General features: G+C 46.2%; 1 protein-coding gene across 2 annotated transcripts in view; it reads left to right on the top strand.

Annotated features, from left to right (window-relative positions):
- The first annotated feature begins 2,329 nt into the window (after positions 1–2,329).
- LOC141934321 (acid-sensing ion channel 2-like) overlaps positions 2,330–22,677 on the top strand; it is a 53,376-nt gene continuing 33,028 nt past the window's right edge. For both annotated transcript variants that reach the window (XM_074849681.1, XM_074849680.1), the window contains exon 1: positions 2,330–3,098. In XM_074849681.1, coding sequence (XP_074705782.1) covers positions 2,535–3,098 — 564 coding nt within the window. In that variant the 5' untranslated portion in view covers positions 2,330–2,534. The remainder of the gene's footprint in view (positions 3,099–22,677) is intronic.

Genomic DNA, 22,677 nt, shown 5'->3' with positions numbered 1-22,677 from the left:
GGGTCTGCTCAGTGCTGTCTTTTCACCCCTCCTGGAAAGGGCATGCCAACATGCAGGAGGTTTGTAAGACTCCACCTTGGCTGAATTTCTGCTTAATAAAGAAGGGACACAGCTCTGTTTAGCCCCAAGTGGGCTTGCATTGAGAGCCTGGCTTTCAGTCATGAGCAGAGACTCAGGAGGGACCATTTTTTGCATTCCAGGGCTGATGTGGAGTTGTACAGAGAGGAAAGCAGCCTCACATGGCAGTGCCTGCTCCCTCTCCACCCACCTCAGCTGTCCATGAAGACTAGCCGTGGTCTTGGTACAATCCTGAAGCCTTCTGGCTATGGAAGAAGAGTTGAGCTTTAGGGCAGCAACCTGATACACCAAAAGACCTACTGGTAAATTCAACACATGGCTGTACTGCAAGCTTTCTGGGTGACTGCTCTTGAGTCCCTTGGCCTCTCTCTGCCTCAGTTTCCCTAGTGTAAAATGGAGAGAATAGTGTTGAGCTGCACATAGTGGTGCTGGGATGAGTGGCTCAGCCTGAGAGCTGCTCCCACAGGATGCTCTAGGTTGGAGGATGCCACAGCTGGGCCAAATGTGCCTTTGGAAGTAGCACAAGCTGAAACTATCTTAGCTCTGGGTAAAAATCATCAGGGGATGGACAGGGTGGCTCATGGCTAGGGGATAAGGGACTCAGGGGTCTGTCAGTGGAGTTGAAGCACGTGAAGAGCTGAAGGGGCCAAACGGTGCAAAGGCTCTTTCAGGGTCTGCTCTCATGATAACAGCACTTGGGGTTTTAAAGACAAAAAACAGGCTCAAAGTCCTGGATAATCTTTGGGTTTGTCCTTGAGGTAACTTCACGGGTGGCTAAGAGTAGTTGGACATCGCACTGCAGACTGTGACAGGCTCTGTCCGTGCTTTGACCCTTTGCTTCCACCTTATTCAAGCTGGGAAGTCACCTCCTGGGTGCTGTTATGGTCCCTGGGACCCTCACCTACCGTAGTACAGAGACACAAACTATGTTTTTCTTCTGGATCTGAACAAAAGCAGGCAAATATACTGCTATGCACTGAGACAATACAGCGGGGAGTTACCCCAGTTCCTGCTCAGACTCCAGCACCTTTCATCGCCGGGCTGAACTCTGCTCATTCCCACCTCCTGCAGCGTGCAATAAGGATGTGCTCATGTATGGAGGCATCCTTACAGGATTTTGCAGTACCTCTTGGGTAGAAAACCTTTCCCAGTTTGTCTCCCCGCCCCCCTCCTCCTTCCAAACCTCCCGGCTGAATGCACATCTGGGAGCATCTTCCCCAAAGACATCCATCACAGATGCCTTTCAGCAGCAAATAAAACATCTGGAGATCCTGCTGGCTGAAAGTCTTCCGAGTCCTCGGTGGGTTGAGCCTGGAGCTGTTCGGCACAGCCCTCCCCGGCCCTCACCATGGCACGGCCGCTTACAGACTCACCCCCCAGGCAGGAGCCGGGGGTCTCCAGCTGCAGCCCCCTCTCCCTGCCCTCCCCTGGGCTCTCGCCCTGCTGCGGGCTCGGGATCGATATGTGACTCACGGCTCCCAGCGCTTCGCCCTGTTGAGAGTCCTGAAGGGAAGGGAAGCTCTGAGACAGGGGTAGAAGAGATGAGAGATGCTGCAGTCCCTCTCCTCCCGCTGCCTCTCCCCACCGAGTCTTGCCCTGTCTGATTTTTTGCTCTGAGCTGCTGTGTGACAGAAGAGGCTTCATGCTCTTGCTTTCTCCCCTGCTCGGTCTGCGTGTACGTGTGTGCATAGAGCTGAGCAGCAAATTTCCCCCCCTTTTCTTTTTTTTTTAGCCTTTCCCTTTCCCTCCCCCTTTTCTTCTCGTACTTCTCCTGCTGAATTAGCTGCCCACCTTTCTCTGAGAGAAGCCCTTGGAAATAACACTGGCAGCACAGGGTGGGTTTTTGGGGTGGTATTTCTTGGAGCCCTGCCCAAAATGGAGGGGTGAGGAGGAAGAGAGATGCCTGAACCCAGCAGCTCGCATCCCCGGAGCACAGGGAGCGTTGCCCGATCGGTCTGAAAGCCCCGCTGCTCCGCAAGGCATCAGCTCTGTGAAGCAGCATCCTTGGGCTTTACGCACTAGTTAACAGGCTGCGATCTGCCTCGACTTGTTTTAAGCTTGCTCTCTTGCTTAATCTCATCTCCGTTCAGCGCGTGTGTGTGTGCATGTGTGTGTGTGTAGGGGGAGGACTTTATTTCCATTGGCTCAGCTTTCGCTGCCCACCCACATCTCTTCCACATCACCTTGGTGTCTCCCTAAATAAAACCAGCCCTTCTTATCGCACCGAGGAAATCAAGAGCGAGAGTTTGAATGGATTTTATATAAATATTTACCCCTACGAAGCTACTGCTGAGCTTGTGGGATAAACTCGCAGCAGCTGGCCTGAGAGTCTTCTTTTCTCCCCGGCCTCTAAAAGGGTTTAATTACTTTCGAGAGGGGAGGGGAGAGATCTGGATCCCAGTTCCAGCTACAGACTGACCCAAAAAGCAGTGCCAGGATTTAACTAACGATCCCTCATGGATCTGAAGGACAGCACCAGCGAGGGCAGCATGGGCAGCCTGCAGCCTTCCAGCATCCAGATTTTTGCCAACACCTCCACGCTCCACGGGATCCGTCACGTCTTCGTCTACGGGCCAGTGACCATCCGGCGCCTGCTCTGGACCTTGGCCTTTGTGGGCTCGCTGGGTCTCCTCCTGGTTGAGAGTTCAGACCGGGTGGCTTTCTACTTCTCCTACCAGCACGTGACCAAAGTGGACGAGGTCGTGGCAAACAGCCTGGTCTTCCCTGCTGTCACCATCTGTAACCTCAACGAGTTTCGCTTTTCCCGGCTCACCACCAACGACCTGTACCACGCTGGGGAGCTCCTGGCTCTGCTTGACGTCAACCTGCAGATCCCCAACCCTCACCTGGCTGACCCGGCTGTCTTGGCCATCCTCCAAGAAAAGACCAACTTTAAGCAGTATAAACCAAAAGTTTTCAACATGCAGGAGTTCCTGGCACGGGTTGGCCACGACCTGAAGGATATGATGCTGTACTGCAAATTCAAAGGCCAAGAGTGCAACCATGAGGACTTCAAAACTGTGAGTATGAGCAGACACTCTGCTTTTCTCTTCTCTGGGTGTGTGGACGGTGGTGGTGTTCCAGGACCAGGACAGCATTGGAGGTCACTGGCCAACCTGTGTGGGCACGGTGTGATAAGTGAATGGTGTCTGCTGGGATCTGCCACGGCAGAAGAGGAGGAAGCAGCCTGTTGAGTTGAAGTTTGTTTGCTGGATGGAGTCCTAACAGGGGGTTATGCAGGGCCAGCCCTGCAAAGAGCTTGCAGCAGGTCCAGCCTCCAGCCTGCATAAGGCCCATGGCTCCCAGGTGGCTGCTTGGTGTCAGACCAGGGTGGCAGATGGGTCCTGCTGAGCATCAGAGGGGTCTTGGGAATCTCTTGCTATGGCCAGTGAATGTTAGCCAGCTGAAGAAAGTAGAGAGGGCTGGAAAGAGGCCAGCAAGAAAGGCAGGCGTTCGGGGATGGTCTGAGTGATGTCCATTAGCCAGTTGTATTTCCCCGGGTGTTTGTAGAATTGCTGAAATCGTGGAAGGGAAAATTTTTCTGCTTGTTCCTGGTGGTCATGGCTCATAAATCCTAGTTTGCTGCGTAGTGTGGGCAGCAGCTGGGTACCTTCCTAGTGCTGTGTTAGAGAGAAGGGGGGGGAAAAGAGGAGAAGAGGAAAAGAAATGAGGTTCAGCTCTGATCCCAGTCTGCTTTGAGGCTGGTGGGGAGGTGGAGCGAGCTGGGTAGCCTGAGGATGCTGAAGGAAGGAGATGCTGCTCAGTTTACAGTTTCTGGATGACACCCTGATGGCAGTGCAGGCTGGCCTGGGTAGTTTGGCTGGCAAAAAGTATCAGCTTAAAATAAAAATATAAAGTAGGTTACCTTGAAGAAGTGATGCCCCTGTGTGCTGCTGGGCCAGGTGAGGGTGCTGGGTTGGGCAAGGGGCTGCAGAGGCGTCTGTCGCCCAGGCTGGTGGTTTGAGTCATTCCCTGGCAGAGATGTGGGTGTGCGGGCTGGGGCCTGGGCTAGGTTGTACTTTGCTCTCAGGCCATGCTGGCCAGTCCCTTTGCACCGATTGAGCTGGCTGGGGGGTCGTGAATCCTGGAGCCAGTAACGCTACAGCTTTCAGATGGTTTCTCTGGGAGCGATGCTGCTTGTTCTACTCATGACTATATGTCCTGCAGATAGGCAGGTGTCATAACAGGTTTTGTGATAGTCTGGTTTGTCAGCAGGATCTTTGTCTATTTTTAGGAGAAGCAAATATTTTCTGTCTCTGCTGCTTTTGAATCGCCCAGCAAATGAATCCAACTGATTCATGTTACAAAGTCATTGCCATCAACTGGACTATGCTCTCTTTAAACGTCTGAGCAGGAACATATAATTTTATGTGTCTGTTATTGCCTGTGCATAACTCTGATGCCTTGCCCATTTCAAACTAGATATCCAGGCAAACTGCTCCTTTGCTTCCACTCCTTGGGCAGATCTGAGCAGCAATTGGGTCATGCGAGTTGTAGAAAGGTATCAAGAAAGTCACTAGAAGAGCTTGCTAAAGAAGAGCCACGTGTGACTAAGTCTGGAGAATGGGAAAGAAAAGGAGAAACAGATGCAAAAGTCTAGGGGACATAAGAGCTGGGGAGTGAGGACAGATCCCAACAGGATGGAGAGACTTCCCCTAACTGTAGCGAGGGTGTGGAGAGAGGGAGGTATTCTGCCCATGGGCTTCCCAATAATGCAATAAACACCAGTCCACAGCAAAAGCCTTAAAGCCAGCAAGCAAACAGCACATTCAAAATATCTGCAGGACTTAAAAAAGCAGGTCCTGTTCTCAGATAAGACAGGAGCTCTTGGCAGCTTTCCTGGGACATGGTGGACTGTCACCTCCCTGGTCATCTAGTTTTTCGAGGTAGCTGCTTCTGAAACAATGATTTTTAATTTTCCCCATGGGGGATACAGTAGTTTCCAGAAAGACCAAGCATTTCCTGTCTGCCAAATAAATCCTTGCTCTGCTAAAACAGGTTAGGGCCATCTAAAAACACATAGGATATTATGGACTGACAGTGCTTGTCCTTGTCAAAGTACTGTAGAGATTCAGAAACAGGGCAGTGAACTGCTTCAGTCCATTCTGCTAAACAGCTCCTACATGATCCAGGAGACAACATCTTCCCAGCATTGTCTGCTGTGCCTTTCTAACAGAGACAGGTGTTTCAGTCTCAGTGACTCCAGGTAATCCCTCAGGTTATGGAAATCCGGGGAGCAGCACTCAAAAGGGACACAACCACCCTGTTTTCCTTCCGGACTTCACCTCCAGAGATAAAAGGCAGCAAAAAGTGTCTGCTTGAAAGCTGAGTAGTTCTTTCCACGGGGAGCATGCTGTAACAGTCTTTGAATTGCCTCTGGGCTGAATCAGAACCTCATGTCCTGGATGAATTTTGTATTTAATCACCAACGACCTGTTGCAACTGCATATGGGCTCTGTGACAGCCCATCCATTCTGCTGTGTTACCAGTTGGAAAAAGAGGAGAGGCATCATCACTGAAGCCTGATTCCTTTCCTGTTGGGAAACAGAGGGTGTAAATCCCAGAGCAATTTTGTAATACGTCATCATGGTGAAGAACTCTGGCTCTTTTTCTGTACTCCCCAAATTAATGCATCTGGGAGGAGAAAAGGCAGGAGTTTTGCAGTAGGAGGCTGCATCAAAGCAGTTCACTCTGCAATAAGGTATTGCCAAAGAAGTTAGCGCAGTATTGCCAGCGGGTCAGCCATCCCTTTTGATGCATGATGTGTTGTGTGCAGTGTGTCCCCTGAAGAAAGCGCACGTTGCTTTTGCCACATGGGAAAGCAGGAGTTGGCATGGCAGTGTCTTGACACTTTGAAAACCTGACTTTACCCTCCTTCCTCCTCCACTTCCCTCTTTCAATTCTGTGTCGCTGCTTTATTAACAGGATTTGAGCTGTGCTTTCCTCACACTCTGTTCCTTCTCCCCAGGATAATGTCTAATGCCTCTCAGACAACATTTCCCTGTATTGTGGTCTGCTTAGAGGAGTGAGTCCCCTAAGCTTTTCTGCAGAGATACATCCAGAGGGAACAGCAAGGTCTTAGTATATGTGCTGATTCCTGATCTGGCATCGCAATGCACGGAGCAGCAGATAAGATAATGCAGACCTCTGCTGTAGGCAAAGCAATGAAGAATAGAAAATTGGCAGAACACGCTTTAGCAAACCCATTCCCTTAGAGTATTTGGAGGAGGGAAACCTGATAACAGCAGCAGCTGAGGAAATCCCCTCCTTTTTTTCTGCATTGCTCCTCCCAGGAGGTCTCGGTTGAAAATGACCTCACATATGGCGTTTTTCTGGAGGAGCTGTGTTCATGGTGCTCGACATGACATTAAGGTCTTCCCAAACTGCTGCTGCAGAGCGTGGTAAAGCTGTGGCTCATCAGCCCCAGACACACCGCTGTGATTTTCTGGGTAGCTCTGTGGGTGTGCTGGAGCAAAGCCTCTTTCCTGGGCCTGTTGGTGTTGCTCGTGGTCCTTTGCTGTTCTAGCATGGGGTGAACTGGACAACGGCAGGGGAGCCTTGCAGGAGTTTTTTGTGTGTGGTGCAGCAAACCTATGGGGCAACGGGGGAGAAAAGGCTGTGAAAACCCTTTCAGCCCATGGGACAAATTGCAGAATGACTGATGGGATGACCTGGGAGTAGACACCGAGAGTATGAGCAGCAGGGGGAATGGCCTATCTCAGTCTCACCTTGATGAAAAAATTAGCCCCAGCAGCCAAGCCCTGCCAGACATATTCAGACAATGGCAGCGGGTGTGTGTTGTGGTGTGTGAGCATGTTTTTCAGTCAGGTCATTTGCTAAATGGAATGTGTAGTGTGTGCTTCCTCACACATCCAATTCATTTCAGAGGTAACACAATAACTTAGCTTGTGCCTGCTATGCCTTCATTGCTGGATGTCTATTTATTTTCAGTGGCCATGACAATTGAAGGATATAACTAATTTATTTTCAATACACATTCTTACTGACAGGCGGTGTCCGCATAATGGAGAGTATCTCACGTGAATATTTCTATTTTGAGACACAAGTTTCAGTCAATCTATCTGTCTTTCTCCATGCATATTTTTTCTCCCATTTGTTCTAGTGTGCCCATGAGGCCAGTATTTAGTAAATAGCTTTTGCTTTTTAGACTAATTAGTCCATTCTCATCTCCTATTATACAACTCCCACTTTCCTCAAGAAAAAAGTATCAGGATGTGGCTGCTTGTTTTGGAAAAACATTACTTTTTTCTATTTAACAATTTTTCTGGAAAATCCTGACTTTTTCCAAAGTTTGCTTCAGAATCTGAGATGCCATAATGAGATCTGCAATTCTGTGATACCTTTTACACAAATAGATATTTCCTCCACTAGGAGACCAAATCTCTGTGCAGCCTTCCCAGTCTGCATTATAACATTTTGAGTTTGTATGTGCTGTTGAGTCTCAGTGCATGGGCGTAGGCACAGGAGGGAGTGCAGGGTTATCATGTCGCTGTTGGTGGTGTCTCAGTTGGGGGTCTAAAATGGGGTGGATTGTTGCTGGGTCATGTATCTGGCTGACATGCAAACCATGCCCTTGAGAAATGCAGACCCTCATTCTACCTAATGTTTGCCTGGACTAAGTTTCTCTGTCTCTTAAGAATTTAGCTGTAAAATGAGTGTGGTAGTGTGTCCCCATGGTGCTGATGGGGTTTGTATTTCCTTTATTTATTACAAAATGGTAGGGTAACGCTTTAAAATTCACCAGAAAGTTTCATGGGAAGATGCCAGTCGGAATGAACATCTGTTCATGAAAAGTGCTTCCTGGGTCTTGGAACAGTTACTGGAGTTAAAATCTAATGAAGAGAAGGCTGTAGAACCTCAGTGGGGGTCCTTTCAAGGCAAATCCAATTTTGAGTCCTTTAATACTGAAAATATTCACACTGGGTGAAACAATTCCCATAGGACAGAAACTTCAGAAGTGTGGCTGTTGGTCATTTACTTGGGACATCAGTGCTCCACATCTGAGACACTGGCCTGACTCAAGACATGAGCAGCACTGTGATAAAATCTTCCTTCTTTTAAAAGGTCTGTGTTTGGTTCTGGTTCAAGCTGTTTCTTGACCAGGCACACTCCCCTCCCTCGCTAGGGATTTGAGAAGGGAAATAATCTAAAGATCTGAGATATCTCAGAAATGAGCACAGCCAAAGTATCAGATACAGCTGGAGATCAGCGGGTATTGAGTGCAAAGGGAGATGAGGCACGGGGAGGGACCTGGAGGAGGAAAGACAAAGCACTTCTGTGCGTAAGAGCCAGATGTGGGCTCAGCCTTTCTTTACCCAGGGCCTCAGCTTACACCGTGCACCCGGCTGCTTCATTTGAAGGCAAGCAAGAACCACTCTCATCACGGTTATTCATCAGGAGGCCAAGCAGGAGCTCCTCTGTCCCCTAATCCATACCACACCTGCTGAGGGATTTGCACTCAAAACAGCATCTGGAGCTGAAGCAAAATGCAAATGCTGTCCTTGAGATGAGGAAGAAATGCTGAGCAAGAAGGATGTCATTAGAGTTGCAAAGACAGAGGAGATGTTTGAGGGCTGCAAGGCTTTATCAGAATTTTCTTGGGAATTGCATGAGGCTTTCCTTTGCATTGGAAATACCTCTGAGTCCAGCTTCTCACACCTCAGGTCTCCTACCCGTGAATGTCTCAGAGACACTGAGAACTAAAGTGCTAGAAAGCTGTGGAGAGGCAAGGTTGTAAACAACAGAGAACAAGGATGATAAATGTCTTTCAGTCACCATGTCCTGGTGTTTCCTTAGCCCGTGGCTCTCTGCATCAAACACATTTCATCTCACAGGGTGTCTCTGACAACTGGTCTTGGACAGAGGTCTCCTGGGTACAGCTTGCTGTCTGCAGTGAATGAAGGGTGAAACCACAGGAAGCATTCAAATCTACTCGTGCTCTTTCTGCATGAACCAGACTTAAATCTAGTCATGCCCAAAACTGTATGTGAAGGCCAGGTAAGACAAGGGACATATGAAAAAAACAGCATGGTTTCCATCTGGAGAGGTAAATTGGAACAGCATAGCTTGTCCTGACCTTCCATACACCTCATGCAAGTGCCCCTTAGAGACTTCTTGACAAATAGTAAATAACCTCCCAGATGTTCCCTCTTGCAGAATCTTTGTGCTTATCTGACTAAGTGCAGTGATGCCCTGTGAAAAACCATGATATGACTGCTGTAAACCACTCTGTGGGTTTAATCTAAACACTCCTTGCAAGGTCCTGACCACTACGGTTCAATGTCCATGATACCCATGGAAGGAAATGGGCAAAAATCGAATCCGGCAGTGATAAAGCGAAACAGGAGATATTCTCACTTGATTAAAAGAGAAAACAAGTCTGACTTCAGTGATGGCCCGAGCGGCCTCTTGAGGTCCCCTCCAACCTGAATTATTTTATGATTCTATAATAAAAAGCAGGTGCATACCTGCTAGCTCTTATCCCTTTTTGATGTTTTTTGGGAGTCTCATTTTTTCATGCTCAATTCACTGTCAGTCTTCAATGCAAGCATGAAAAATGAGACCCAATTTTGGAAGATGGTTACCTTCCCCTCTGTGAGCCTTGCATACAAGTTTGAGTTTGCATTACTGACCTAAGGAAAAAAACTGGCCTAAAATGCACAGCTGTTGACAACTCTGTCTGCACTGAGCATCTGAGGCATTCACAGCTCTGATTCCTTAAAGAGCCAGTCACAGCTTCTCTGAGCAAGCCCCTGTCCTTTTCTGTCTCCTGAAACCATTCCCATTTGCTTTAGTAGGAGACAACAGAGATTCCCTGAAAAAAAAAAATCTCAAATCCATCATTCGACTCCTCTTGTCTGAGAAAATGTGCCTCGCAGCTCGAGGAGCGCAGCCGGCTGCACAGCAGCGGGGACAGTGAGGTCATCTGAGGCATCTCCATCTCCTCTGGCAGAGCCTGGCGTCTGCAAGTCCCTCCTACGCCTTCACAAAAGCATTTGTTAAAGGAATTTATACCTGGGGTGCCAGCCAGGCTCAGCTTGGCTGGTGAAGCAGAATTATGCATTAATTGGCTGTCAGGGGGACGCATGGTCAGGGTGGGGGCAATAAAAGGCAATATATAGCTCAGATACCATGATAAGGTGGGCCCGAGCAGAGTGCCAGAGGGGTGTTTTGCTGCCACAGTTACACCAACTGTATACAGAACTCAAAAGAGATAGAAAGTGTTTTGCCTACTGGGCTGATGTGACCTTCATGCAGCTTTCCATAGGAAGAGCTCTGGAAAAACAGATCCATGAAAAACTTTCTTGCCTACAGGATGAGTACAGCTATGAGAGAGCTGGGGCTAGGGAGAGAACACAGGTCTTCCAAAGGGAGGAAAATGAACTGTGGCTATATTTGCAAGTTTCAGAAGTCAGTGGCTATTTTGTCACCTGCATCTGCTGAGACATTAAGAAAAAAAAGTCTTAAATGTATTCACTTTATTGGCGGATGAGCATAACCTGAACGGTCTTCTAGAAGCTCCTTGGGATTTCCAGACCTGCAAATAGTTGTGAGAAAACCTCTTAGGGATCACAAGCTCAACAAGCTAAGATGGAGAATGAGCTAGATGAGGTGGACATGTCTGACTCCATCTGCCATGGATTAATCTATGAGAGTGGCACCAGAAAAAAAAATTGCCCCTTGGAGGTAAATGAGACTGTGAGTCATTTAAACAGATTGACACCAGTATGCTCAGGGCCCATCAAGAAACAATTTCCATCTAGCCATGAATATTTACAACTGAAGCACATTCCATTATTTGAAGAAAAGCTGAATTGTTTTGATCATTTGTTATTGTTGCTGTTGAAGAAAGGATTTAGTCTGTGTGTTAAGTCAGGGACCGTGAAGTGAAGAAGTTTACAGTAATGGAAAATGCACATATATTTGCTCAGGGTGAGATAGATGAAAGGAGGTTTAATCTGCACTTGGTTAGATTTCCAAAGAGGAGCCCATTGCAGAGGAACCTGGGCCATGGGGGCTTTTTCACATGCAATAGAAGTTGCTCAGTTGTCTGCTCCTGTCAGATGAACCAGTCTTGCGCTCTGATTTCCTCAGAGACTGGAATTTGAAAAGAAAATCAGAAGTGAAAAAGACTGAGCCAAATTTAATCTACTCATCAGGTGCTTCTTCAGATCAGTTTAGTCCTGCACAAGAAGGTGATTCCAGGCTCCGCCCAAGTGGTGGGAGCTTCACACCAAGCCTTTGGGCTTCCCTTTCAGTCAGTCCAGAGGTTGCTCAGATCTCACTTCCAGTGTGAGTTTGTTGGGAAATGCTTTGTACTGAGGGAAACCAATAGTTCTGAGTCTGTCCTCCTTCCATATCTGAAAAAAAACCCCAGAAAACAGGTTGAGGGCCAAAAATTTTAGGGGGATGCAGGTTTAGCTGCTTTATAGATCTGAATCTTCATGATGCTGTTTCAACAATGTTGAAGACTGATATATAAATTAATGTAATGTAAAGATGGGCATGAAATTAAAAGAAGTAAAAATGTGTTTGCCTTTTTAAAGGTTTTGACATTACTGGAGGAGAAAATCAGAACAACCCATTTAGACATTTTCTTGTTTCATCCTTCATCCATGTTCTTTCCAAGCTTTCTGAAATCCCATGCTCATGCAGTGGAGGACAGTCATGCAAGGACTTCACTTTATGGGGCTGAGTCCCATAACAGTGATTCAAACTGTTTGTTCACCTGAATGTTTGAGGGAAATTAATCTTAGGCCAGGAGAAGAGAATAAATAAACCCAAGCAAATGCTCTCTGGTGACTTAACTGCATGTACTGTGAGCTGGATAATTTAAGGGCTCAAATCTCTGCCACCGTGACAGGTGACTTACTTCCCCCAGTGCAAGTAGAAAATGATGAGCTGAAACCCTGGTACAGAGGGAAGAGAGTGTAATTGTCATGTGGGATCACTCAGTGGCAGGCAAGTAAACATCATTGCAGTATGCCATAGGCAGGACTAAAAATAAAGGGCTAAACTAATCACAGAGGAGAGTTAATGACCAGTAGGAGGAATTAATGTAAGCTTAACCCTTAATTAGCTAAACTTTCAACACCACACTCCGCTGCTCCCTGGCACTAAAATGGATGGTATATATAGAGCCATCCATTAGAGGCTCTGCATTTCTCCCGCCGCCACCTGCTATGCTTTGGAAGAGCAGCATGTGTGATCCGTCTTTGCCTACCCTGCATGAAACGGCAGCGTCAGGAGCGCTGTTAACTCATCAGCAGTTTTCCAGTGATGGAGAAACCTGTGAGAGCTGAACAAGGATATCAGAGAGGCTTCGGTTTGACCTCAAATGCGTGATAACATTACATTTTGGGAGATGGGAGGGACTGTAAGCCATCTGGGAAGTGATGATTTATTTGAGGGGGGCCTTGGATTAGAACAGAATTTTTGTCACCAGATTTCTTGCTTTTTCTCTGAAAATATGAACGAGAAATGTTACTGTGAATTCTGCTAGGAACTGCAGTTTCTGTTCATCATAGTACTACTTTTCTCTGGACACACTGGTTGGATTATATCTCACAGAACGTAACATGTTGTCTCCTCTTTTGCTAGGGAGGTGATGGCTGGTTACAGCAGTCACACAGTCCTCATGTATTAATTTTTTTCTTTGAAGCATTTAATGTTTGGGGATTCTTCCTTTTTTGAATGGAAAGAAACATTTTTTTCCCAAAAGGTTTTGTGAAAACTGCTGCTGTGGTAGCTTCTCAAATAATATTCCCATCTATACCAATCTTTATGTAAAGTTTTCATGAGTAGCATGATGAGACAGGGTGTGGATTTCATGTCCTCATTAAGAGAAGGAGTTGCTGTGCCAGATGTTAAGCTTCATACTTGTTGATCCAACTGCATTTTTCATACTCCACCCTGGCAATGAATCCCACAGCCACCATCCCTTCTACAGATGCTCCAGGAACACTCTAAGTGGCCATTAACTAACGCTAAATTATGATGGAGCATCTCCTGAAATACATGCGACAACCACATGAATAACAAATTAATTTGTTTCTGTCAAGGCAATGACAACGGATTGCAGCTGAATTAACATGAGTGCTGTTTGCTGCTCTACACTAACTGCAACAAGTTCCTTGTAGGGTGCATGTAATTACAGGGACACAAATGACAGCGGAGGGATGCCGTGAGTGAGAAGATGCCATGGTATAGTTGGCTGTTAAGGATGAGCTGTGGGAGAAAGCAAGTCCTAGGCTGACAAACCAATCCTATTTCTATTGAACCCCAGTGGAGTTTGCCTCCTAAAAACATTAATGAGAGTGAGATGATGCTGTTAGTCCCCACAATTGCATCCATTCCTGGAAAAATCATTCTCTCTGCATTATCATTTGGTAGCACAAAAAGACTCTTAGAGGTCAGTCCTATGATGATGTCTCTGTACATCTGCATCTCTCCAGGGAAAAACAGATCAAGAGGGAAAGGATTTTTCTATGGTGTTCATGCATGATACTAGAAAAATGTGCAAGGGTCTCCTGTAGTGCATACAGGACTCTGAAGTTTCTAAAAACTGTTTCTTTGCTGGGTACGTTAGTGTTCAGAAACTCATGTTACATCTCTGCTTCTGTCAGCGCATCATGTCAGGTTGAGCTGTGGCTCCCAGCTCCTTGTTCTCAATCTGCATTGTGTAGCTTGAGGTGCTGTACAGGCTGTGAAGTGGATGGTTAAATGAGGCAGGAACAAAGAATAGGGGAGAGCAATAAAGGAAGAGGGAAGGTGAAACAGAAATGGGAGAAAACTGTGTTTATTGCATAAGGAAGCAGAGCCCTGAGGTTGGCTCAAAATAAAAACAAATTCAGAGCAGAAGCAAGTATGGGTTTTTGAAACACAGGTTGATGAGCCTGGAACTGGTCTGAACATTGCCATTGAAAACTTTCCATCAGAAAATGCTTTCTGAATGCAAAAAATTGCTTTCTTAAAGTTACACTGACTGGGATGAGATTTCCCATGAGGAAAATTAAAGCCTTTTGTCTTAAAGCATTTCTATTTTCCATGAAATTAATTAAAAAAAAATAAACTCAGAGCAAAATAACATCTTGAAACGCTGGGATGTCTTATTAAATGGATGTTCTGATTTTTAGCTAGTTCTCAATTAAGTAATGGAAAAAGTTACTCAGAGATGGGGAACTTTCCACCAAGTGCAGTCTCTACATCTTGCACTTGTAGGCCCGGTGCACCCCAGGCTCTATTTTACACAGGTTTTGAGGTAAAACCTGGCATGATCTGATGTTAGTAAGGGTGAACCCTGGGCTCAACCCATATCTGGCTTTCCCTGAATAGAGGGATTTCATACACTGCTTTCAAATGAGTCTGCTCTTTCAAAGGGCAGGTGTCAGAACAAGATGCTTTCTGATAGACCATGTTCTGAACTTTTTGGAGATGGTTCGGTTTTAGCCTTATTTCCTGATAACAGAAGGGTTCAGCAATTTTGTCTCCATTTGAAAGAACAGGAGAAGTCTCAAAAACATTTGGTTTCTACAAGTTTCAGGAAAACTGGAAGCTGGGAGAGAACCAAACTCAAGTCCACCAAGGAAAAGCAGAGCTGATGATGGTATGATACATTTTGTCTGACAGAGACCAACAGTCCAACAAACATATGTGCCCCACTTTCTCCAAAAGCAGCATGGCAATAAGACAGCTTACACTTTTCTGGCAGTACAGACAGCACAATGAAGAAAAAGTCGGCATGCATAGGGCTGTGCTACCCATGGGACATAGAGAAACCACCCAGAGGTAGATCTCTGTGTGTGTGAAGGTAGGTACATGGATGTGGATGTTAGATACTCCTGGATTATTCTGCTTTTGCCTGCTGGGAGTCCTAAGGGGCCTAGGGCAGAGCAGGGGGAGGTTAGAAGACAAACACCCCCATCCTTAGGAAAACAATCTCCATTAATTCTTCTGTTTCAACAACAACTTGTTTTATAGTGGATTTGCTTTTTCACAGACTATGTAAAGCATTCATTTCCCTCCTTGTGTTTGCTGAAGAAGTTCTCCTACTGAATGCGCGGGTCACTGAACACCCACACGTGTGTGTCTACCTATATACGCATGAATTGACCTGCTCGGCTGTCACTGCAGGTCCTGCTGGGAACACAGGTGTTGCACCTGGATCTTTTAACCACCACCTTGTCCAGAAAGTCAGAGATGCTCATGCTGGTTTATTATTGAGCCATGGCTTTGGAATACAGTGCTGTATATACAATATGGGCTACACAGAGAGGATGTGGGGTGGACCAGAGCCTCATGGTGCTAGGTGGTTTATGCAGTAAATTCCCACATCCCATCTCTCAGAAGGAAAGTGGAAATGTGGAAAAGGGACTGGGAGAGTGGAGACATCCTTTTATTTTTAAGTTAAGACCTAGACAAATGACATGAATCTGATTCTTCCCTCCTGACTTTGGGCAAGAGCAGGAAAAGTATGAGTTTAAACCATTTTTACACCTTCTCTTGCTGGGCTCTGCCATTCTGAATAGTCCCCAACCATCTTGGTGTGATTTCTTTTGCACTTGTGACTCATGGCTCTCCAGAAGAGGTGGGAAAAGGCAAAGAGCTCCTGTACAGAGCCCTCCAGCCTTACTTCTGCTGTGCCCTCTGCTCCACCTCGTGAAAGGCTGTGAGCAGAAATACTGCCATTTCCCTTCAATGCCCTGGTTACTCATTTGGCCCCATTACATCCATGGTGGTTACCTCCTGGACTCCCACCTGAAGTGAGCCAGCAGCTAATTTCCTTGGGTTGAAAACGGGCACTGGTACCTTGCACGGCATTCACAGGGACAGGGGGTATGGATGGGAGCTGCCCTGCACGCCTTCTCCCAGGGACCAGACCACTTGCCATGCTGTTCATCACCAAAGACGATACACGTGTGACCACGCCGAGGAGGACTAGGAGAAGACCCCAAAACCCATATAGGGGTGATGCTACTTTGTCTCACTCGAATCCACTCCCAGCTTAACTCCATGGACAACAGCTTTCCCCCTCCAACAAACTAGCTCTGAGCCTGCCTAGTTCCTGGCAGTGGGAGTGGGCCCATGGTGCTGCTGTGAACCTGCGCTGCAGGACTCAGGATGCACAAGCTGACTGCAACTTCATATCACTCTCCTCAGGGCATGGGTAGGAACTGTCACCCGCCCAGCTCCGAGCCTCCATAATACGCGTCGGTACAGCGTTCGCATGCTTCCGTTCGGATTGACAATAAAATTGGCAGCTCCTTGGGGCAAGGACTGTCTTTTTGGTTTATGGTTATTATTAAACATTTATTTTAAAAAATGATTAAAAATTAAATAAGGGAGGGGATTTGTTTTAGCCTGCCTCAGAGAATGGCGTGGGTTGTGATTTTGTGCAGAGACAAGAATATCCATCATTCCAGTTTGAAAGGAATTAAAACCAAACAGATTTTTCTATGAATGCCTTCACTCCAAATGCATTTTTATAGCCTTGCTTACTATATTTGCAAATCAGGTACACAGTGTACCTGAGCATTCACAGCTATTCCCAGCTCTGCAAACCCCAGATAGCTTCTGCAAGCGCCTGCAGGATAAACAGTATCCCTAAGTAAAACGTCTGCTTCCCTTCCACTTTGGAATGCTGCTAAATGTGGAAGGATATTTCGAAGACTAAGACTACTCCTCCATTTCCTGTGCTGTTGGCTGTTTCTTGGTACAATTAATTGCAGCATATTTTCCTCCTATGTTTCAAAATCTGTAATGGCACCCCTTGCAGGGGGTTAAAGTAAAGTACAGCTACCATAAGTAAATTCATGTGACAAATGATTTCTAGAGATCAAGCAAGGACAGTTTAGTCACCAGGGATAGGGAAATGTGTTGTGCATTTATTTTATTGCAAATCAGATAGGTACATACACAGTCCACATTTGCAAAGTAATCTCAGAAGCTGCGGAAGAGGTGTAAGTGAGTGAGTTGTTAATGCTGTTATTGTTAACCCTTTTAGCTTGTGTATTCTGACCCTTCCATGCTTTTATCTATCAGGAGGAGGAATAAATATATGTCAGGTGTGTTCTTGTAACTGCACTTCTCTTTCAAAAAAGACATACACACTTTCATTAAACACAGTAAAACCAGAAAACAGCATGCGACTTCTTTACTAAGAAAATCTTTGTTCTGCCCCTCCTCTAAGCTGTATACCCAGCCAGGTCCATCCCCCTGCAGTGTTTCATGGTCCCACCTGGAATAATTTCTCTTCGCTTTCTGTCCAGGCACATCCAGGCTTGAGATTTTCCAGCTACTGGGTGTGTGACCAGGGGTCCCCCTCAGGCCACATCAATGAGATGTTTTTCACTCAAGATGTTGGCTCCTGTCTTACTGGATCATTAAGGATGGCAATGATTCAGTGATGCAGATGATGATTTTTTATCATCTGTTACAGCAGTGATGCACTAAACCCCAGTTTTATGCATATGATGCTTGCCACTTGCAGAGAAACCATGTTCCTGAGATACCCATCTGGGCAGCCCCACCGGGGAGGTTTTATGCGTCTTGCTCCTGAGTTGAGAGACAGTTTCCAGTACCTCCACACTGGGTTCTTCTACCTACCCAATGCAAGCTGGGAGAGGAAGGGAAGGCCAGGGTAAGTGGAGCAGGCTGTTCAGAGCAGTGCCCAGGCTGGTGGGGATGAGGGAAGCTGCAGCAGAGGATGTCCCCTAGGAACCATGCTGGCATGTTCAGCTCATTTCTTGCAGGCACCAGGGAGTTGTCAGCTGTGCCTTTGGTCCTTTGGACCAACTTGCACTGGGTTTCACAGCAGCACGCTGGTGGCTGTGAGCTGGGCAGACTTTCTACTAGTAGCAGCAATGTGCAGGTCTTTGGCTGAGTCCAAGGATGAAGAGGAAATGTGTGTTCCTCTGCTCCACACAGCGAGAGCAAGACACAGAGTAGTAGCATCAACATCAAGCTTTTGCTTGAGTTACCACATTTTCCAGGGATGCAGAATCACATGGATGTACTTCCGGGGACCTGCGCTCTGCTCTTCGATGCCAGTTCATTTTGGGGTCTCTGCAAACTGTATCACTTCGTGCAGCACAGATGGCCATGGCAAAGCACAAGCAGAAGCATGTCTAATGGTGTCAGCTGATATTCTCCCAACCCTGTGGTCAACTGCCTGCTCTGCTGCCTGTGTGATCTTGTATGAGCCTCCATTGCTGGAAATAATGCTTAGCTCTATTCTTTCCCCATATTTTTCATGCCAGACTGTCATAAAAAAAACCACTTCCATGCTGAATTTCATAGCTTTCCTTCCTCCTTTACTAGTAACACAGAATTATCTTTCTATTTCTTTAAAATTCTGAAGTTTAGCAAGTAGATAAATTGCACTTCTTAAAAACCCAGCCCCAACTGTGAAGCAAATATTCCTTTCCTCTCAGGGAACCATTCCTCTGACTTGTTATTTTGAGCTCCATCATGGTTGCTCCCATGCAATGACAACTTTGTGGAAAAGGAGGTTAAGTGCTAAGGTTAAAACAGGTTCAAGCATAATCCAGAGTGCCCTTGGCAAAGACAGAAGTGTTTTATTTGGTCTCATTCATCATTGCCTGACTGCTTAAAGTGGTGGAGTGGCTCATTATTGTTTATATACGCCTTTATGAGAGCTGCAAAAGAGCCAAAGAGAAAAGTACCACTATTTTCCTCCCTTAACCCACACTCAGTGGGGAACAACAATATTTAAGACCTCAGAGTGCAATGCAAAAGGTTTCCTCTTCAAAAACCAGATTCCCTTGCATGAGCCATGTGGAGCAGCTCAGGCTCAGCTCCAAAGAGGAGGTTTCTGTTGGTTTGTGGAGTTACGTCTACGACAGCATTTTGGAGCTGATAGCAGGGAGCTGCTATTGCCAGCTGGTATTGCCAGACCTGCCTTCATAAAACCACCGTCTGCCCCTAAGCCAGCTGGTGGTTTTTCTCCTCATCGATCTCGCCAAAGCTTTGTCCTCCCTGTGGGTTGGATAAACCTTCAGCAGAGGCTGTGGACTCTGCAATGTAAGGAAAGATTGCACCATCGTGGAGCATTAAAAAAAAAATGTTTTGAAGATCACAGATCTCAACCATCACTGAGCAAAGACCTTAATGCTCCATCCTTGCCTATTTGTTTTGCACGTCGATGCCAGCTGATACATGCAGTGGCTCAGAGTAGTCCACACCTGAGAATTTTTGTAAACTACCAGAATGATAAGGCAGAGGTCCTGACTAGTTGTTTTTTTTTTTTTCTTTACAAAGCTATTCCTTATGGAGGTCAGGATATATTAATGCCACTGGAGAAAGCAGTGGTAAATGCTAGTGCAGAGTGAATGGTTCATCGGATGTGTTCAAAAGCAGCTGAACCCAAACTGGAACAGGTACAGAGAGCAACTACGAGGAGGATTAAGGAAAAGAGGCACCTGTTCTAGGAGGGAAGATTATGAGAATTTAGCTTGTTTAAGATAACAAGGCAAAGGCTGTGTGAAGGGCTGTGATTATTCTGTAGAAAATACGTCAAGGGGATAAGCACTGAGAAGGAAACGGAGCTATTTCAGCTAAATGATGATGGCTGTGGAGCAAAAGGTATAAATTGGTCATAGATAACTTTATGCTGGGAGTTAGAAAGGTGGGTTTTTTTAATGCTTGAAGGAATGAAATCCTGAAGTAACTGCTCAGTGGGAATAATGGGGATAAAAGGCCTAGCAGGTTTTAAAACAGGATCATCCCTTGTGGATGGGATTATATGATGTGGTTGCCAGTAACAGGAGGCTGCATTCAAGAACCTCTCCAATTTGATGCACACTAAAATTTTCCTTTTCTGAAGGAACGGATTGGGTGTACACGTGGATTGTGGGTGTTAGGTGATGTGCCTGAACCCATCTGGGTTCAGCAAGGTGGTGACCTGGGAAACCTGGAAAAACAGTCATGTCCTGGAAAGCTCTTTCCCCTCAGTTCCTGGAGACACACAGTGTGAGTTCTGTGTTGCTTGATCATAGGAAGATTTTAATACACAACTTGTCAGATCTGGATATTTGATTAACTCAGGCTCTGTCTATGTCTGAATGGAGACAATAATATTTAGTCCATGAGGGTGCAGGTCCTTTGGGTGTTTAACCCTGTCCAGTGCTGTGTGAAGATCCCATGTGGAGGCTGAAGCAGCTTCTGTGGTTGAGGGTGTTCATGTTGCCTGCTACGACCATCCACCCAAAACATGAGTGCAAGACACCTGAAGGTGGAGGCAATCTCCAGTCTGACAGTCTCTCAAACTTACATGTTAATGTGAAGTTGAGGATATCCCTGAGTGTTATTCAATGTTTTCACCTTCAAGGGGTGGTAAAGAACATCCTCAGGGCTTTGCTAATGGCCAATCCGACTGAAATCAAGGCTCTACATGTGGTGGGATTTTTGTTTATCATCTGTATTGACATAGCATCTGTGAGCCCCTGGAATGCTGTTGTTTTAGATGTTGTACAAAAATGGATCAGAAAGATGGTCTGTCCTCTCTATTGCTTAAAAATAATATAATGTTCTCTCTGATTTAAGGGAGTGTCTGAGCAGCAAGGGAGAAAAAGAGGGGAAACCATCTGCTAGATTGATTCTGACCAATAGCTTTCTAGCACTCATAATACAACAGAGAGAAATGTAAACCCTATTTGAAAAGACAATAATACACTCCCTGTGCAGAAATGAGTTAGTTGGTCTTGATTTTACCCACCTAGGAACTCTGATTATTGTCTCATGAAACAGAGCACCTGGTCTATTATCCCATAAATAAGTGAGAGCAAACGCACTGTGTTTTCATTACAAAGCACGGCTCCCCCGCAGGGCTGCCGCACGCACTGGAATATACTGCAGAAGAGGAAAGAAATTTGGAAGTTTGCCCTCAGGTTTCCTAGAGAGACAAGGCTGTGGTAGCAGTTAGAGAAATATTCGTTCTGCCCACCGAGGTTTCCCTCCCATGGCTAAAAAGCGATTGTTGTTGCTATTAATTAGAGCTGTATGGAAACATTCATAGGCAAACCTGGAGCCACGTCAAACATGCCTTGCAGGGTTGTGTTACAAGCTCAAACTGCAAATCAACTCCCTTGAAAGATGCACTGTGATGCCTGAAGGGAGGGAGGGAGACAGAGAGATCTGGCATCAAGTGATGCGCGAATGCATTTAGGACAAACCAAGGTCCAGATGTGGACTAATTAAGACTCACTTTCTGTTGACTTAGGGGATATTATCTAACAAATCTGCGACTGGCATTCCAGCTTTGTGCTGAATGTGCAGTTCAACCTCCTTTCTTCTTGATTTTCATGCCAGCACTGGGATTTTGCTCTGAGTCCATTTTGTCCCCTTTTGAATCCTAAATTCTGTGCTCAAAAGCTCCACTCAAAGTGAGGCCAGCAATGACCCTGCTAACACCACTCTACACTGCAGTCAGAGCTAGTACTATTGAAACCCTTCAGTGCTTTGCCAGATTCACCTACAACCCATCTCCAGAGGGAGTACCCCGAAGTAAAGGAGAACTACGGATCAGGCCCGCTAGATCTTGGCTGGTCCTGCTGCAAAAGGAGGGATGCTCTGCTTAACCAATGCAGCCAGCAAGGAGAGAGACTAAAAAGTAAATCCGTACTGGCTGTTTGGTACAAAGTGCAATAAAGGTATTTGAATGGGTGGGGGTGGCTTTGCCGGATCTCCCTTGGACATTGATATCGCCTCTCCTGGTCAGCAGTAAAAGGTTCGTGCTGGTGAAAATGCAGCAGGACAGAAGTGTGAAGGATCTGCCCTAGCTAGCAGCTCAGCATCACCCCCGAGATACGTGTCAGACTGAGATGTGAGAGTTTTCCATCTCTCGTTGTTGTGTTCCAGATCATTTGCTTTGACTGTGTGCATATGTTGTCAATTCACCAGCACCTTTATGCAGTCAGTTATAATTCACATTTGCTGTTTTTTAATGAATGTTTGTTCACTGGAGCATTTTCCAGGGAGTGTGTGTGGTTTGTAGAGCCAGCCCACATCCCAGCAGCCTCCAACACAATCTAAGGCGAGGAATCAAGCTCGGAAACAAATCAAGAATATATTATGTGACACACGCCGCCTGCGGTGTGAGACAGAGGGGGACTCTGTGAATGGAAGTCTTGCAAGAAAGTCCTAGCAGCCGTGCAGATTGAATACTTCTTGCCAATGCAGTGGAAAATTCTATGGATAATCATGGCCCTGCTGAAATTCCCTTAAAATACAAATATAGGCTCAGTCACTGCCACACTGGAGGACCTCACCGTCTTCTGTTCCCACCACAAGGTTTGTTATCTGGGTTGCTATTCCCATCACCAGCTGGAGAATGGAAGCAAACCAGGGTCTATTGATTGCATGGTGATGAGTGGCCTTTGAGAAACAGCCCAGGAGCCCCAGATCTTCAGGGGGGTACTGAGAGACAGAAAAGATATAGACAGAGCCAGGACTGAACGTGATTCTTTTAAAGATCCAGGACTCATGCAAAAAAGGGAATGCATGGACTATGTGAATACATCAGAGAGTGTTGGGAGCCCAATCCACTTTGTTGATAGAGCA

The sequence above is a fragment of the Strix aluco genome, chromosome 24 (genome assembly GCF_031877795.1).
Source record: "Strix aluco isolate bStrAlu1 chromosome 24, bStrAlu1.hap1, whole genome shotgun sequence".
Taxonomy (NCBI): domain Eukaryota; kingdom Metazoa; phylum Chordata; class Aves; order Strigiformes; family Strigidae; genus Strix; species Strix aluco.
Note: the sequence above shows the minus strand (reverse complement) of the source record. Positions and strands in the feature narration are given on the sequence as shown.